The sequence below is a fragment of the Arachis hypogaea genome, chromosome 3, assembly GCF_003086295.3.
Source record: "Arachis hypogaea cultivar Tifrunner chromosome 3, arahy.Tifrunner.gnm2.J5K5, whole genome shotgun sequence".
Classification (NCBI taxonomy): domain Eukaryota; kingdom Viridiplantae; phylum Streptophyta; class Magnoliopsida; order Fabales; family Fabaceae; genus Arachis; species Arachis hypogaea.
In genome coordinates, this window is record NC_092038.1 from 3,782,956 (window position 1) to 3,801,497 (window position 18,542).

Genomic DNA, 18,542 nt, shown 5'->3' on the forward strand with positions numbered 1-18,542 from the left:
TAGTCTATTATATTCCCCTACGAGATAAATTTTTGAATAAATCATCTTGCAAAATTGACCAAGGCCCCCAAATGGTTTCTAAAACTAATTTTGTGCACTAAAATCATTCTTGAGATTGTAATTGCACAAAATACATTTGAGATTGGCCAAGTGACCTACATTAGCTCCTAACCTGTTTTCTCAATGTGGCCTAATGACGTAAATTATTAGTAAACATGTCACATCAAGGTTTAACATGCAATGATGTAATGATGGTCAATAAATAACGTGTGACATTGCTGACATGGGCAATAGTGTCAATACTATTTGTCCATATGTCAGTTTGATGTCATAATACTTAAAAGGATCCGGTTTAAGCTTAAAATGGAAGGGGCATTAAATAAACCTAGGCTAGACGAAATGCTCTTTCCTCTTGTTGTAGCAGGGGTAGGTGGATGAATTAATTGCTTCTAATGGAGAATGGCAGAATGCTACCTTTAATCCTATCATAGTCCTAAATCCCTATAATTACAATCTATAGCTATCAGACTTATATTTAAGCATGAAGCATTCTATATTACGGAAAGTAAGAGGAAACGAGCTCTTGTACTCGATCAAATAACATTTAAGTTAATTGAAAAGAAAAATCCCGACTTTACAGTAAAATCTTTCCTTTCTTTTTCACTGATGGGGAAAGGAAAACCCATCTGTCAGAAATTTGCATCATCCTCTACAAATTTCGACAAAAACTTCAAAACCGAAGCCTTAACATCATCACCTTTATCTCTGCTTTCAAACACACCCTTCATAATCCTTGTGTAAAGCCTTTCAAGTTGTGGAACGCTGCAATTTTCACTGCGCTTAACAAATTGTTCCTTTAAAGACTCCACTTTTCCTGAAAATTCACCATCCACCATTGTGACATCCTCAAGATTTCTGCCACCATCATCTTGGCTACTCGTAGAAGTTCCATGTGAATTTCCATCGATCGTCACAGGTTCTACCATTTCAGAATCCATGTCATTTGTCTGATGCTCCGGGGGAGGCTTAGATGGTAAAGAATCTTCTGGAGACTTCTCCTCCGCCACTAAACACAGACATGCAAAAAATTAGTCAGCATTTGAATAGGGAATGCAAAAGGGAAAAAGAGGAGAGAGAAGATATATCCAAGCAGAAACCATTTGCATCACCACCATTTTGCAGTGAGAGAAGATATATCCAAGCAGCAAAGGCATACCTGGATGTGCAATATCAACTGTCTTCTTTGTCCGCTTCAGTGCTTCATAACTCTGATCCACATTAACCTCCGGTTGGACATGACGAAGTCGAGCACTTGTTCTAGTAGCAGCACTGAGCTGTACAACAGGAGTTGCAGGGAAAGTGGATACCCCTAATTCATCAGGCAACTGGGCTGGACCTCCTTGGCTAGCAATCTTGTCACAGTATGCAACCAGTGCTGGATCCATCTGTGAGATCATCCCTTGCACCTGAAGAGGAAAAAGAAAGGAGAGAGAGAGAGAGGGGGGGGGGGGGGGAGGGAGCAAGATGAGAAGCATTTTCCAAGCAACAATAAACAGAAAAGAAACTCCGACATAATACTGGACACAAAGTCAAGGTACCACATCACGCAGCTCACAGGCTCTGCTGACAATTCTAGCACCATTGTAGTCCTCTCCATTGTAAGCCTGAGTTGGGAACAGAACAAGGATCAAACTTGGGATATGGTTCAAATATTGAACACATTTGTTTGAAGCATTCTTCACAAGTTTTCGGATTGGAGTTGAATCCAAACAATAATAATAGTAATAACCAAAAACAACAATAAATCATGGTATACATGCCTTTGCATTGGAAACAATAAGATCAATATCCTGCAGGAATGCTGCACATGTGATATAATGACCATTATCAACATGATGCAGCACAGTAGCCATATCCATTGGGTTCTGTATGATTGACCGATAATTAGGTGCGTCTTCATCAGAGACTGGATAATGGAAGGCATTAAATCGTTTGTCATACAATATCCTACAAGTGATACAAAAACAATATTAAGGCAAAAGCTGCATGAATTTAACATAAGATATGACTTTGCCAAGTGAAGCCAACACAAATAGCATAGGTTGACATACCGATTGCAAACATCTCTTAGGCACATTCGCAATCTGCGAAGTGCATGTTGCTCAGCTTCTACCTTTGCTTTTAGCTCAGATACCTTAGGACCAGTGGCCAACTTTGGTGCCTTGGGAAGTTCAGGAAGGTGTCCTTTATTATCGGATTTCTCACTCATTCTTTCTAACAAGACTGACATAGCAGCTTCAATTAAACGATTGAAAAACAGGGTCCTATCCTCAGTAGATGGCATGTTCACTTCATAGCTGTTCAAAGGGAGAAAAAAATGGGATGAGCAGATAACCAGAGACAAAGCTGGGCAAGAACACTACATTACAGACTTGAATAAGTAACTACTGTTCTTAGATATTTTAAGCCTCAGCCTGAACCTTCAATCATGCAGATACTTATGGAAATAAACAACCATCGAAATTTTGGTGAAGATAACAGGAATGAACTACTAAGGAAGCAGTAGCAATTGGATTAGAGACTTTTCACCTCCTCATTAAAAAAGAAATCATCTCATAAATATTTAAGTTTTTCCTTTTCATAAAAGAGAAACATGTTTAGCTTGTTACTTTTCACGCCTCCAAAACCACCCATTTAGAAGAAAACAATTGCAAGCATCCAGAGTGCTTGAATAGAATAAAAAACACTGCCTTGGAACTCAAATCAGTGTTTTGTTGTGAATTAGATCAAACATACACTGAGCGATGAGGGAAAACTGAATGTGGTACATCTTCAACTTCAGCAAGCACAACTGAGGATGTTCCCAGTAGAAGGATAGGCATGTCAGATGGCAATTCATCTAGCAAAGTCAGGAGAACAGCTCTGAGTTGTTCATGAGCCTGCAGGATTACGAAACCAATCAAACTCAGGTAGCATTGAAGCAGCCCCTCAACATAAGTGAACACATGCGTACAAAATATAAATTTTGGGCAGGGAGATCATTTCCATTTAACATACAAATAATTAAAATATGCACTTACAGTTTCCCACCAAACATCAAATTGTGGTAAATAGAGAATTGATGGTGTGGTTCTTCTAGCTTCGCCAAATATGTGTACCAATGCCTCCTCTGGTGTCTTAGCACTAGGATCTGACAGCAGAGATGGAAGTCCTAATGAATGTACAGGAAATTTTTCCAGTTCATGTAAAACCGCAGGCCCAAGATGATCCTGTTAAACTAGAGCAGTAAGTATATTCAGTCTTCAGTTGTTCTAATGACAAGCTTACAATAGTTTTTAAGGCTCCAAGATACTCACCAGCCCAGTACCTTCACCACCACAAAGTAGGAGTCTAGGTCGATAAACAAGTGGAATTGCAGACCCATAGGAAAGCATTGAAAATTTGGTCAGTTCTGATGCAACAGAAACTGGGGGGAAAATATCAGATATAATACTCATGACCCTTTCTAGATGTCTCTGAAGACACGGTTGAACTACAAGAGATAATGGCCTAGAGTGCACTATAGCTCCCCTGTGAGCAGCAGGGGTAATTGTAGACATTGCATCAACAAAATGATACTTTTCTACCTTGACCGAATCCACGTCTATAAGAAATTTGTCATCACTTGTATAAACCTGTGGGTATTTTTCACGGAAAGCACGAATGGCAGCTTCAGTACATAGAGCCTTTAGATCAGCACCACAGTAACCTACACAACTAGCTGCAAGTTCCCTTTTCAGATCCTTTGAAGGTGGATGCTTCCACTTGCGAGTATGAATATCTAATATTTCGGCACGTGCCTCACAACCAGGCAAAGGAAAATTAAATTCACGATCAAATCTACCAGGGCGCCGTAAAGCTCCATCAATAGCGTCAATCCTATTGGTAGCTCCAATTAAAACAACTTGTCCACGAGAATCAAGACCATCCATCAAAGCAAGCAAAGTGGACACAATGGAATTGTGAATTTGTTCTTGCTTGCTAGACCTCACAGGTGCAAGTCCATCTATTTCATCAAAGAAGATGATAGAAGGTTGATTCCTTTGTGCTTCTTCAAAGAGTAGCTTCAATTGTCTCTCAGCCTCACCAACCCACTTGCTTAGCACATCCGCTCCTTTGCGCATGTAAAAGCTAACTTTCTGGCCGGCTTTTGAAGCAGCACAAGCCAATGCTCTTGCAATTAATGTTTTCCCAGTTCCCGGGGGACCACATAGCAACACCCCTCTAGGAGGAGTAATATGGTAACTAGCAAAGAAATCTGGATACAATAATGGAAAGAAAACCATTTCTTTAAGAGAATCAATGTATTCAGAGAGCCCACCTATATCCTCAAAACTAACAGTATCATCCACCTGTAAGGGCTGGATATCTGCCCCTCCCTTAGAGCTTGGTCCAGCAGTTTGAATCCCAGTTGTCAAGGTAGCCAAAGCATCACTCTGATGGGCCCAACCCGATGCAGCAAGGTTTAATCCCCATGCTGTTGTTCCATGCGTATCTAAGCCCCCAAAGAGCCAGGGGGGCCCAGATCTGTTGCCACCTCGACCCCATGGAATGGCAGGCCCTTGGTCCAGCTCATCCACAAGAAGGGAGTCATCAGAGTCTTCAGCCCTTGCTAGGCGATGCCGTTTATGAACTCGTGATCCACCCTTCCTAACATCCCTGCTAACCTTATTTCCCATACCTTGATGTAACACTCTTCGAGGAGATCTTGGTTGGGTCTTCCCCTCTTCCATAGAAAACCTACGGACATCAGAACGATTTCTAAGATCATAGCGCCTTCTTCCATCCTGCTCTTCTTCCTCTTCTTCTTCTTCCTCTTCTTCTTCTTCTTCTTCTTCTTCACCCTCTTCATCATCACCATCTTCATCATCCTCACCTTCGTCTTCCACCTCAGCATCTCCTTCAATATCATTCTGACCATCATCTGCGTCATTTTCCTCACCATTTCCATTTTCTGTTTCACCCTGTTCTGCCTTGCCTTCTGAAAAGTCTTGCCCATCATCTGATTCTGAAATTACTTGTTCTCTTGCCACAGCCTTAGAACGACGAGGCCGTAGACCTTCACGTCTAGGTGCTGATTTAGTAGACACTGCTCTTTTGTGCTTAGACATCAACTCTTCCTGGTTGATGCTATTGTTGATCCGATTTCTCAATGGTGGTCGATACGTAGGCCTCTGAAACATGATAACATGCCTTCTTCAGCTTAAATTACAAAGAATTCAAGTTTATTACCGAGATTTGAGAGTATAAAATCTCACCATTAAGTCTTCATCCTCAGCTCCAGAGCTGTCTGTTGCAAAGCCTTCGAGATTTACATTAAGCCTTCTCTTTCTAGTTGAACGTCGAAGGTTACTAGAGCCAGACTGTGAATAGAAGCACAGTTAACACAACCAGGGATGTAAAATTTCCAACATAAAATAGCTGAAAGGAATGATTATTGTTGTATGATCAGCCAGCAAATTCATGATTCTATGCAATGTAGAAGAGGAAGGAAAAAAAAAGAGCTACTGTTACTAAGGCATAAAAAGCTATAGAAAGATCCTCTATGCCATTTACCATATAATATGGTTATTGCCACTGGAGTTAGAGAGAACTAAACCCTTGTTGAAGAAAGAGTCACGATGATGACAAAGACGACAACGAAGAGGAAACAGAAGAAGGTATTACATGTATAAGTACCAGAACCATCCAAAATCACAGCCAGCAGCCAACCAAAGAGAACAAGTGAACAACTGAAAGAATCAAAGCTACCTAATAATCAAGCATGTCTATCAGTTCCTATACTGAGGATTTGATTATAAGGGATGTTCTATGAAATATGGAATCCATCAAGGTATTAAAACGAGAAAATGGATACCAATGCAAAATTGAGATTTGAAAGCCAGTACAAACACAGGAACAGATCAGAAACAGAAGCAACGTTAAGTTATTTCATGATCAGCTCAACCAGCGTGCTGCGTGTTACGGAAGAAAAAAACTTAAATTGAAAAATAGCAAATATCATGAACAACATCATCATATTCAATTATTTATATAATCCATAAATTGAATTAGAGGGAAAAAGTTGTCATGACAACCATGTCATGTTATGTCTGACAGTTAATGTGATATATATATACAGAATACAAACAAATTAAACAATAAAATAGTCCTTGCAATAGCAATTATGCTCCTTGAACTTATTTGAAATGCAGATACTAACATTGGCATTTGAATCCTGTGCCTTCCGGCTCCCTGGACGCAGCATCTTGGCAATCGAAGCTGCTGTCCTAGACTTATTCTTGCTTTTCTTCCGCCGCCTAAGATTTGTGTTGTAATACATGAATGGTCGGCCATAAATGTTTGGTCTTGTCCTGATCCTATCACTAGTTCGCACAGGACCAGAAACAGAGCCATCTTGGCCAGACTGTTTCGGATACATGAAGCACACTAACTTATATAAAATAAAAACAAAAATAAAAATAAAAAAGTTAAATAATTGCCATATCTCAGTCAGCTACAATACACCTGCAGAAACCAATAGATCACAGTCCTTAAAACTTTCATAAATACAGCCAAAAAAGAGAGTTATGCTAAAAGAAATAAAACTTAACCAACTACCTAGGGAAGGGTATTATATATTCCACAACAATATCATGCTTAACTAAGCAAGAAACACCAATCACAAGAAAACCTTTACACACTTGAACTACCCACTTAAAGAAAAGGTAACACCAAAAAGTCTTCTTCAACATCTTGAATATTAAGAATTCTTAATAGTTGATACACCACATCCTCCAAAAGAAAAAGACATTATATTCATGTTCTATGTATGAAGATTATCAGAGAATCCCAATGCATGTCCAAGACAAATTTAGGTGCTAAAAACTTGATAAATAAAATATCTTTTATTTCATCATCAAGAGTAGTCACCACACCACAAAAGCATGAACAGCATCCTCAAATTATCCCTGGGAACATTCAACACTCATACAAACTGAAGCAGCAAGTGACTCACAGGTTCATACATGAAAACCTAAAAGCTAAAACTAACCTAAAAGTATAAAACTATCACATTCACAATAACAAGATAACAATTCCTTTAAACCATAAGAAACTATAACACAATAAGTTGCAACACGAACAAACAGGCAAAGAAAAAGAAAAAAACACACAAAGTCCATCGCAAAAATAATAATAATATAATAATCAGTCAAGTCTAGCATCGACAATAATAAAAGCGTGAAAAACGAGAGTGATGAGGAAGTTTCCGAGGGCAAAAGAGGAATGCTGAACATGAAAACAGATTAAGAAGAGAGAATCCAGGTGGATGAGGTGGATATGCACCTGATCGCGGAGAATCAGCGATGGTAGCTAGGGTTTTCACGGAAAGAAGTGAGAGAGAACAAAACTCATCAAATACATACACACTACTCTCTCAGGGGGTAGTTCTTCTTCAGGGTGCCAAAACGGCAAAACCTCGTTTTTTTTTTGTGTTTTTGTTGTTCCAAATATTTCGTGAATCACACTCTGCAGCATACAAATAACAAAATTTTCAATTTGTTTCATGTTACTCCTCAGTCCTCACTCGCTTCGTTCCACGACCCGAATCAGGAAACGCCCCGTTTTGACCCGTAACGACTCGGCCCAGTATGACCCTTATGGCCTTATCAAAGGTTCTGTTGAAAAATTGGGCCCCTTATTATAAAAAAAAGCCTGTGTGAGTAGATACTGCATATGAATTTGGGATGTAATACTTATGATTAGAGAGTAACAAAAAAAAATTGTAGCAAATGAATTTCAAAAAAAAGGTAGGGAATACGACACTTTTTAGAAAACAACTTCCTATTAGACGTAATGAATAAATTAACAGGTTTTGAGCTTTTATATTTTTGGAGCTTGTTTGAAAATTATTCGAATGTGAGAAAAAAAAAATTTTAAAATAGAATTCATTTCTATTTAAAATCTAATTTTATGATTTGAAATAATTTTAATATGTTAATAGAAAAAAAATTCAATTCTTTAATTTGGAATAACTCTTATATAAGTTAAATTTTTTTCTTTTATAATTTTGTTTTTAATAAAGAGAAGAAAAAAAATTAAATAGATGTTAGAAAAAATTAGAATAATCAATTATAAATAGGAATATTTTTTATATTTAACATATTGAGCTTGTTTAGTGTGAAAATTAATTTTAAAATCAAACTCCCTTTTTGTCTGATTTGTAAATGAAGAAAAAGTGAAAATTTAAATTTTCAACAAAATTGAAATCATTTCTTTTTATTTGTTCTAAAACAAGAAAAAAAAATTTAGTTCTTGATTGAATTTTAATTCATAGATTTTGAAACAAGCTCTTATAATTTTAACAAAAAAAAATAGTTAACTTGTTGAGTGATTAGCATATTATTTTTTAAATTTGAATAATTGATATTAGAGATGGCAACACTACTTGAACCTAGAAGAACCCAACCCACTTTTATTTATTCGAGGCGGATAATTATCTATTCCATCGTTGGGCAGTGTCTTGGGGTGTAGCCGTGTAGGTCGGATTTAGATAATATCCATTCCGGTATATATAAAATATATATAATATATATAAAATAATTAATAATATTGTATTATTTTTAAGTTTTCACTTTAATTTATGTTATATATATGATGATGGTTATATAAATTTCAAAATTTAATTTTATTTGTTGATTTTAAAAATTATAAGAGCGGGACGGATTAAAATTCAAGTTTTTACTATCCGCAAATAAGAATGAGGCGGTTTCTATGCAAATTATTCTACAATAGGATAGAGTCGGATATGACAAAAATTTCCTCTTACTCGCTCTATTATTATCTCTAATTGATACAAAATATAATAAATTAAAAGTTAAAATTTGTTTATATTAGGATGTGTAATACTTCTTTTTGAATAAAGAATATTTAACAATGAGCTGTTTAAAACAATCATTTATAAAATAGAAAATGACCAAAATAGTATTGAGAGATTTTTTTGTGACTAGTATTGAAGATTTATTTTTTCTAAAGAATATCTTTTATTGAACGTAATAATTAATTCGTTAAATCATCTAATTAAGGACAATATTTTTTATAATATTATATCAAGGTCAATTCTATGATGTTTAAGAATTGGTGTCTAAATTTTACCTAACCTATCTTTTGTAATAAATTTTAATTTTTTAAAACCTATTTATTTTTATATCTTTTAAATTAAATATTAATCTTTATTTTTTTTTAATAAATAGACACCACTTTTTAAGTACCATAAAATTCACCTTATATCAATAGACTTTCATCATATCTCATGTTTAGCTATGTCCTATGTAGCAAAAATTAAAATTGTCTACTTATTTTCTAGTAGCAGCCAGCAAGGATTGACATGGTAATTACTAATTAGTGACTAAGTTAATATCACTATAGGAATCTAAATTATAAACATTTTTTTTTTGGAACAGCATATAGAATTTAGAATAAAATTTTAATATATTTTTTGTCTTTAAAATTTGATAAAAATTAAAAAAAAATTTAAATTTTATTTTATTTTAATTTTATCTTAAAATTTTTTTATTTGTATCAAATATATCCTTAATAGCTAAATTTTTAAAAAATTTAAGATCAATTCAACAATAATACACGACAATTATATCTAATTTGTTTGTCTTGAAGATTGTTCTTGTGAAATTATTATTGAATTGATCCTAAATTTTTTTAAACAAAATTAAAATAAAATAAATCCTAAAGATATTTTTAAAATTTTTAACAAATTTTAAAGACAAAATATTCTTTACCCAAACCTAAATTTATAACACAGGTTCGAACCAAAAGTTTGGTTTTTAATTGAGGAGAAAATCTATAGTACAAATAATATAGGCCTTGCTTGAGTAATCCAAATTTTATAACATATTAATACAAAATGAACCAATTTATATATTGACAAATAATATGGAAAATTCCTGACAAAATGATACATGGAAGATTAAAGAAAACAAAGAAAGCATCTAAACTATACAATCAAGAAACACCTTAGTTTACCATCAACAAATTGCATGAAAATTTGACAACTGATTAGGGAAGAGAAAAGCAACAAAACAAACAAAGAATGTTGCTCACCTCTATATAATATAGTTTACACATACAAAATCTATCTCCAACCTACTTCCATTATTAACATCCAGCAGCTTTCAAGAACTTGTCATATGGGCTAGATGGTGGTAGCCTCAGAGAATCATATGAACAAGGGCGAACTTGATACCGCGGTTGAAACTGCTCCAGACTCACTAACTTCAGATCAACATCAGAATACTCCAGTGTCTACACAACAGTGCCACAAAATAATTATTTTGATATTAAAAACACAACACATTACAGCGATTAACAAATAAATGAACTACATGCCTTGCCTACTGGCTACTGCACCTATACAACAATAAAAACAAAACCTTCCCACAAGTAGATACGGTTACATCCATCACATGACCCCATATTATCCTGTTGTGAATAATGTCTATAGAATATTCATGACCTCTACATATACCTCAATTAACTTTGTATAAATCATCTCTTAATTAATTGCATTGGTTGAAACTTTAAATAATACTAAGTTAAGGGCATCATCTAAATAGATAGAAAGTTTTCTCATTGGGTGTGAATCCTGATAATGAAGCACATAGTCTAAAGCTACCAAAACACTAGTGAGAACATTCAGCAATAGATCCTGAAGAAAACTTTGTTCTTTCGCATTGTATTATGGTAAAAACATCCTAACCTTATTTGACAGAGGGGGAACTTTTGTTTCATAATCACTTGAAAGAACAAGCGCTCTAGTCTCTTGCTGGTGTTTGAAACTTTGAAGAACTGACATCTTCTGTTGTTTCCCTGTAACAAGTGCCTCACACTGGTTCTTCATTTGGTCATAAGGTACTGGAGCTGAAGAGATGGGGACACTTGCCACTTGCCGTGCAGTTTCCAAAACCTGCCCATACGATAATTCTCTTAGCATATCTTTAACAGTAGAATAAACAATCAAATAGCCAATCAGCTAGCCCTAAATATAAAAGTGTATAAACTTTTACCGATTCTAAAAGTTGATTAACACTTAGGATGTCAGGGTTATGGATAGATAACGATGACATGCGATCTGACTGACTTCCACCTCGTTCAGGGCCAATCTCTTCATCGGCCAGAGTTACTGGAGCCACAATCTAGAAAACAAAATCATTATAAAACTAATAACAGAAAATATTAAACGACCACATAAATGCAGACACTATTTGAACAATTTTACCTCATTAAAATCTGGAAATTCAATCTGAGCAAGTGGAGAGCATGGCCGTGGTGTCTCCATAAACAACGGTGGTCCCAATGGATATGCATCATCAGGGGAAAACCCCTGTAGAAGTTGCTCCTTTATGCTTGATAACTCATCCTGGAAAACATGGAAAAAGTCATGTTATTTACATTTACCTCCTACTGACTTGGCAATCAACTCCAAGGCAACTTATGTTTTAACGTTCCAGGTTCTTCAAACACCTTATAATATTTGCAAGTATCTTTTCCAAAAAGAAAAAAAAAATGGTTTAGTAGACACTAACTCAACAATCTAAAACTTGGTTGAGCATAAAATCTACCATTTAACCAACTTTAATGTGATTTTTGAGAAGTTGATGTGTTTAACAATGTAAAACTGAAATAGGGCACAACTTAATTTGTCTAAGTGACAAGTGCCACTTTGAATTTAAGCAAAAGAAAATGAATTCATATTTACCTCTGGTAATTTTGAATATTTGGTCAGAAAGTATGATTTTACGGTCTCTTTCAACTGTTTGTCATCCAATTGCAATGCTGATAGCGACTTCCCAGCCGCAATGTCATCTTCCAGAGATCCATAAACTACCTTCCCGGGTTCTATATACATAGCTTGCAGCCTGACATCATCGACCAATTCAAGAAAAGGATCTACCTGTGCGTTGATTACTTTAATCAGTTTACCTTATCATTATTGAGAACATTTGGATATTATAGCACTCATATTCCAAAATGAAGCTATATAACAAGGACATCCAATAAGGATCAAGATAAGAGATTAGGAGAAGAAATTAACTGTAGTCTCTGTCAGGGATACTTTAACTTTTGGAATTAGTTCAGGGAAGCTTCCAGCCCTTGCAGAAAATATAAGCATGTATGATGCCAAGGTAAAAAGAGACCTCCTGCGAGATGGTTGTAAACCTCCTTTAACAGGAATTACGAATCAGCATGTCAGAAAATTTGCAACAGAAATATCACTAAGCTCAATGGAGTTTCAACCACAATAAAAATTTGATAAGATGAAATGATAAACATGAACAGCACAAAAAATACCAAGTGATCAAATTCTGGAAATCAGATAAGTAAATTTGCACTTGCTTTTGTAAGTAAAACAAAGATCAGCAAATCCAACAGGCTCTTGTAATTATGAAAGGTGAGTACTTAGTACCATACATGCTAGAATACCTTTTTATGCAAACCGATAATCAATAGTATTCTTTATAAACGGAAAAAATCAAATTCAAATAAAATTAAATGGATCTTAAACAAGAATTTTCAATTGCTAAGGAATATGAAATGTGGTTCTTATAATATGGCTTCTGTCGTTCTAGAACGGGAAATCAGATAGAAGTCTGATGCTTACTCATTAACATCGGCAACCTAAGGATTACTCCAAATCAAGAGGATATAGTAAAGAATTGGACAAAGGCAGCACATCAATATGACAAGGGAAAAAAAAAAACCATACATTCAACTAACCTTCAGTATCCAAAGAGATGCTCCTGAGTGAGAATGCCAGTTGGAAACATCTTACTAGAGCCATGTGACCAGATGTCTGTGAAAAGACATGCACATCATTATGACTTTGGAAAAATTAATTATTTAAGATTTGACAAAGTACTGCGGATTACAAATTTAAAAAAATGCATTTGCTTTGTACCAATCTCACCTTAGAACGAGTGAACAATAAAACAATGCTATAAGTGTGAGCCATTGCCTCAAAATTTGCAGGGCCATTTTCTGCAGATGTTGCCTGAACCCAGATTAAAGAAAGCAAGAGACTCACTTGGTGGCTGCTTAATCGGAAAGAACTAAGCTCCTGAAAAATAAACAGTAAGAGTCTAAGACATACAATCTTTGATTAGGAATTGCAGGATAGAGAAAATAGCTGTGATAGGATAAAGAAGAAAAGACAAATCAAACTAATTGAATCACATCCTTATATATCTGAAATCAATATTTGTGTCTACCAGTGTAACTATGTGATTCAAAAGACGGGTGGGTTTAATGTCTACTAGTAGAATTAAAAATGTTAAGTAAGAAATGCATACATCTTTTCCATTGGTTAGAGCACTAGAAAAGCTGTAATCACAATGCGGATGAACTACAAATTTCCCACTGAAACCTGCTACTGTATTTCCTTCCGCAGGTTTTCCATTCACGTGTTCTTCTCCCGAAAAGCCGTCATGCTGAATGGAGAAACCTTCCCTTGAAACCTTGTGAATGTGAACTATCTTCTTTTTCTGGTCTAGTTGGGAAGAAAACACGGATGGCATAAGTACTATAGAGAAGATGCTATGTGCCCCAATTCGTGTTTCATGGTCAGGGTGAGCCATCGCTAGGAGCAATTGATGAAACAAGGCATCAGGGAAGGCCTGGAATAGTAAGTAAACAAAAGTTTTTATTCTTACATGAGATAAGCATGTGAAAAAGCTTATTTCCAGTCAAACTAAAAATACTTGCCTTCTTGTGATATGATACATTAGGAATGGATGTGATTAATTTTGCAGTTTGATAAACAGCAGAGATAGTTGTCCTTGCTATAATGGTATTATTTGAGATATTCTCTAACACCACAGCTAACAAATCAAGAATAGGTCCTACATCGCCAACCTGTAGTGCTCGAAACGTTATAGTAGAAGTAGCATGAGTTTTGAAAGACAAAACAAAAAGTTGTGCATACCTTTTTAGAAAGTTGTAATATACACATTTCTAGGGCCGATTGGAGTTCAGCATTCAACTTATACCCATCATTTCCAATGCAGGGAGCTTCAGCTGAATTTTGTAGGCACCTCCTTAAATGTTTAACGAGGTCAGATATTGCGCCGATTGTTGCCACAGAAGCGTGTTGCTTCATATTCTGTGCAAGCTGTGTTATGGTGTTAACAATATTCGTCTTAACAATAGGCTGCTTGGCAACATTCTTATGATCCAAGTGTTTAACCAAAATGGACAAGAGAAGATGGGAGTTGTCTCCTGGTGTGTAGAAAGTGAATCAATACATGGAAAGGCAGCGAAGGAAAAAAAAAAAGGGGGGGGGGGTGTCATTCCTTTGGAAATTATATTTATATCACTAAATGTTGTAGGCTACCTGATTCTTCTAATAGCGATTGTAAATACATCAAAACAGAAGATGCAGTGCCGTTTTCAGAGGGCCATTGGTTTTCGATATCGAAGTTATGAAAGACAGGTTCAAGGAAACGCCGCAAAGTTGTAGCCTCCCTCGCCACTTTGACCATATTATACAAGCAAACCTTTGACCAATACGTAGGATCTCTTGCAGTGTCCCTGTAAAAGAAGTGAACGCACAACGGATGTTTGGATTCATGAATGCTGGAACCATGATCAAGGGTGGAGAAAGAAGAGTAAAATAGAACATACAGCATTGAGTCCAGGAACACTGAATTCAGGTTATCTTCCTTGACATTGTTGGAGTTAGATTGATGATTCATGTAATTCTCCAAAGTCACTGATATAATCTATTATATAAGCCAACCACCCAAACAAGAAACAAGACAGGAAGTCATCTGATTGAAGGGGGAAAAACAAAAGCTGTTGCAGCGAGTCCAAGGTAATCTTGAAATTCAATAGGCAAGTTTTGGTTCGAAGTTTAGAAAATAAATAAATGACAAACTGAATCACAATGTTGAAGACAACATTCCTTTCTCGTATATAACTGTTTGTATCATTGAGCAATAGCCAAGAGTCAAAGCATGGAAAATATACTCACATCATCGAAATCCATGGAAAGATGTGAGTGCTCACCCATGAAACGCACCTAGCCATGGAAACATAGGGAAGAGAAAAATGTATGAACATGGGATGGTACAAATGACCTTAGGGAACTACCAAAAGGATACCAAATGGTATTCAGGCATGAATAACTGACTCAAATGATTTAAATGTCTCCCTCTTATAACCATAAGTTCACCCCAAATATGTCCTACTGCTCCACAAAGAGTTGTGTTCATAAAAAATAGTTAAGGAGTCTGTTTCTTTTGTGTGCTACTATATCTTTAATAAATTTTCTTGTGTGTATTTTATGAAGAACAGTCCTAAATATATCGAACTATGGGAACGGAACAAGAATTAAGCAATTTCCAGAAGCAAAGGAAGAACCAAAGCAAGGAGCAGTACCATATAGGATAGAGCTTGTAGTCCTGCTGAACGTAGATGCAGAGCTCGTTCATCTTCGCCCACTTCTTGAGCCAATTGGCATAGTTTAAGTATAAAACCCTCTAAGTTGAACACGTACGTACCATCTGTCTATTTTTAACTCAAAAATTCAGAGATAAAAAAATTGTTCCGTTTAGAAAAGAAAGCAAATATATATACATAGGGCTAAAACATGCAATATCTATAGAAAGAACTCTGGTTTTTCTTTTTGAGCTAAGGGGTACCCACTTTTACCACCAAAATTAACTTCCACACAGATACTTTTCAAAGGGATTGCAGATCGCTGCATGGTGTCCACGGAACCAATCATACAGTGATGTTAACCCTAAGAAAGGTTTAATAACCAAATACCTGGCATTCTATAAAATCAACAAGAGTGTTGCAGCCTAATATCCTGATTTCATCTGTTCGAGACTGTTCCAGAAGAGTCCGAATTATTGCTAATAAACTACTGGCATATAGTGGCCTGCAAAATAGGAGTATCACTTGCATACTATTACATATTCTGATTATTTGAAATAGAATGAAGTGGCAATCCAACAATCAAAATCAAATGAACCAAAGCTTTATAGTACAGCAAAAATGGCTGTCTGAGACTGGTTCAAAACATTTGACAAACTAAAAAAGTAAAACCACTCATTAGGAGGGAATTTATCAGAATAATGACAATTAGTTTAATTACTATATATGTGCCACTGAACTTACATCTGCTCCTTACATGACGATAAGAATTTCCTGTATATGCACAAGACAACTTTAACTGAACCAAACATTTCATTACGCAAATCCTTATAACATCTTTGCTCCAAATTCTCAGTTATCTGCAAAGATATAACAGAGAAACTTAGATTGAAGCAAGTACAATATTCTGACCCCCAAAATAATAACTTCAGACCTGGTCAATGATCTAAGATATCGTTCCACCACATTAGCATTTTAAATATCAAGACTAACAACTATTAAAGACTAAAGAGAATAGCTAGCTAAACTGCCATAATTCGTCATGATTACATTATACAATTGAACATGGCAGTGACAAAGAATAATATTACCTTAGGAATTCTTAATGGATTCTTAGAAGCATACTCGCATAACTTTCCAATTTTTCTATCATTAAGCTCAGCCTCCTGCCAAACACAGTGACAATCATGCACATCAGATCATGGGAAGTGCATATAAGAGACAAAGGGCTGAGAGTAGCTACAAAGCATTCGAAACACAAACATCTATTCTAATAAAATTCTCTAGAATATGAAACAAACTTCTCATAACCATGGTTTTAAACAATGACCTGAAATAGATGTGGCAATCAAGGCAACCACATCATGACAGAAATTGTAAACATATTTTTCAACAATGGGAGTAATCACAATGTAACCGCAACCGCAAAGCAATCTAAAACTATGCTCATTCCAAACTAACAAACCAAAAAGCACAGTACCTGAAGTGAAAATGGCATAAAAACATTAACATGAGTCGAAAATGTCACCTGATTCCGCGGGAAAATATCAGCTAGCAACTTCTTGTATCGTTTCACAGGTTGCCTTGAGCTCGCTCTCATAGCAGGACAAACAACACAACATAGATTACCACAAGCAGGCACAACCCGCCTAGACATAACCCCCATTTTGCTATGAAATTGGAATCAGACTTCACAGTTCACACACACCCAATTTTCTCACCTGAAAAACATTTTCACATCAAAATTTTCCTCCATAATTTAACTTTTAACTACTACATAGTACATACAAATAATCAAAACTTAAAAAGAATTTTAAAAAATCACTGAAATATCTGTTCATCACGGTTACAACAATTACAATTTTGCACAAATTACACTAAGAATTAAAAAACCAAGTCAAAATCCAGCTGTATTCCGACATAAACAAATGAAACCAAAACAATGGATGAAAATCGGAAGCTAAGCTAAGCTACATTGACTCACTCACCTAAAAATCGAAACAAAAGAGATTCCGCTTCGTTGCAGAATCAAGATTCTCCGACGGATCACGATCTGGACTATATAATCAAACTCGGAGACTAATTTGATAAGCGCGTAATAGAGTCAGGTTTTCAGAATCAAAATTGGAAGAGATTAGAAGGAGGGAAAGTGAAAAATGGAAAGAGAAGGAGTACGTAATTGAATGTAGTTGGGAGTAATGGGAATGGGGTCGGAAGAAGTGAAAGAGAAGGTTGAAGTGTTGGTTCGTCTTCGACAGGCTGTGTGGTGTGTTGAGCGCTGAGAGTGTGTGCCACAATTAAATGCCGTTACGAAAATATTAGGCAATAGTTTTGTGTTTTGTCCTTCTCTCATTTCTGCGCCAACAAAAACGTTTCTCTCTGTTACCGCTTAGCAGTTACCACTGTTAAATTAAACCATCATTGTGAAACCTATAATTAATCATGTGCTAAGAAAACCTGCCAATAAAGGGAGTGATCTTTTTCGGTGAAAAAAAAAATTAGATGGTATTTAGTGGAGGATCTCATTTTTTATTGTTCTCTTTTCTATTTAATTTTAGTCCCACTTACAAAATTAAAAGTGAGATATCACACTTTATTCTCTTAAGCGTTAGAAAAAATGGAGAGGATCCATTTTCTCACAAAATTTAGTTAATACTCAATTTTGTCTTTAAATTTGTATGCGTACTTTAATTTAATTTCTAAAATTTTAATTATCTTTTTCTAATTTTCAAAATTTATAAACGTGACTTACATTTATTTTTTGGGATAATTTTCGACACAAAAAACGTTAATGAAGTGCTGCCATAAACAACTAAATATCATACTGTAACTTATAAAATGATGTAGTTATAATTTTAGTGTTTAAGTAGTTTTAAAATGTACTGAATCACTTGTTTTAGGAGAAAATTTTTTAATAAATACCATTTATGATATTTTTTTGAACTATTGAAATGTTAAAACAAAAATGACGTCATTTTACAGAGTTTAACGTGATATTTGATTGTCTATATCAACATTTTGTTAATGTTTGTGCGTTGAAAATTAACCTTAAAACTAAGATAAATCACATTTAC

The 18,542-nt window shown here is 35.3% G+C and overlaps 2 protein-coding genes across 7 annotated transcripts; both read right to left on the reverse strand.

Moving 5' to 3' along the window:
• Positions 1-529: 529 nt before the first annotated feature.
• Positions 530-7,604, reverse strand: LOC112788870 (ATPase family AAA domain-containing protein At1g05910). Of its 5 annotated transcripts, none has more exons than XM_025830522.2 (11): positions 7,366-7,604; positions 6,242-6,546; positions 5,298-5,402; positions 3,357-5,213; positions 3,081-3,269; positions 2,797-2,939; positions 2,112-2,357; positions 1,821-2,007; positions 1,599-1,664; positions 1,217-1,466; positions 530-1,066 (listed from the first exon to the last, which is right to left on the reverse strand). In XM_025830522.2, exons 2-11 carry the CDS (start codon positions 6,458-6,460, stop codon positions 690-692), a joined length of 3,639 nt encoding a protein of 1,212 aa, XP_025686307.1. In that variant the 5' UTR covers positions 6,461-6,546; positions 7,366-7,604; the 3' UTR covers positions 530-689. The 5 variants fall into 5 exon arrangements, with proteins under 5 accessions (XP_025686307.1, XP_025686308.1, XP_025686309.1 ...); XM_025830523.3 differs by having other exon boundaries at positions 6,242-6,472; positions 7,366-7,585; XM_025830524.3 differs by having other exon boundaries at positions 6,242-6,468; positions 7,366-7,575.
• A 2,300-nt stretch (positions 7,605-9,904) lies between these two features.
• On the reverse strand, positions 9,905-17,848 carry LOC112788871 (protein SEMI-ROLLED LEAF 2). 2 transcript variants are annotated; one of them, XM_025830527.3, is made up of 20 exons: positions 17,457-17,848; positions 16,997-17,189; positions 16,560-16,634; positions 16,213-16,328; positions 15,859-15,973; positions 15,469-15,597; positions 15,062-15,109; positions 14,713-14,810; positions 14,423-14,619; positions 14,015-14,307; positions 13,795-13,944; positions 13,383-13,706; positions 13,001-13,150; positions 12,811-12,886; positions 12,128-12,255; positions 11,792-11,986; positions 11,312-11,452; positions 11,100-11,228; positions 10,793-10,999; positions 9,905-10,338 (listed from the first exon to the last, which is right to left on the reverse strand). In XM_025830527.3, the coding sequence occupies exons 2-20, from the start codon at positions 17,132-17,134 to the stop codon at positions 10,192-10,194; spliced, it is 2,856 nt and encodes a 951-aa protein (XP_025686312.1). In that variant the 5' UTR covers positions 17,135-17,189; positions 17,457-17,848; the 3' UTR covers positions 9,905-10,191. The 2 variants fall into 2 exon arrangements, with proteins under 2 accessions (XP_025686312.1, XP_025686311.1); XM_025830526.3 differs by having other exon boundaries at positions 14,423-14,810.
• Positions 17,849-18,542: the final 694 nt, after the last annotated feature.

Coding starts and splice junctions, on each gene's coding strand:
- LOC112788871 (XM_025830526.3), bottom strand. CDS start 17,134: ATGGGGGTTATGTCTAGGCGGGTTGTGCCTGCTTGTGGTAATCTATGT. Junction 12,256..12,810: donor CATCTCTTTGGATACTGAAG/GTTAGTTGAATG, acceptor TTCCTGTTAAAG/GAGGTTTACAACCATCTCGC. Junction 11,453..11,791: donor AATATTCAAAATTACCAGAG/GTAAATATGAAT, acceptor CATGTTTTCCAG/GATGAGTTATCAAGCATAAA.
- LOC112788870 (XM_025830522.2), bottom strand. CDS start 6,460: ATGTATCCGAAACAGTCTGGCCAAGATGGCTCTGTTTCTGGTCCTGTG. Junction 5,214..5,297: donor CTGAGGATGAAGACTTAATG/GTGAGATTTTAT, acceptor ATCATGTTTCAG/AGGCCTACGTATCGACCACC. Junction 1,067..1,216: donor AGTTGATATTGCACATCCAG/GTATGCCTTTGC, acceptor GTCTGTGTTTAG/TGGCGGAGGAGAAGTCTCCA.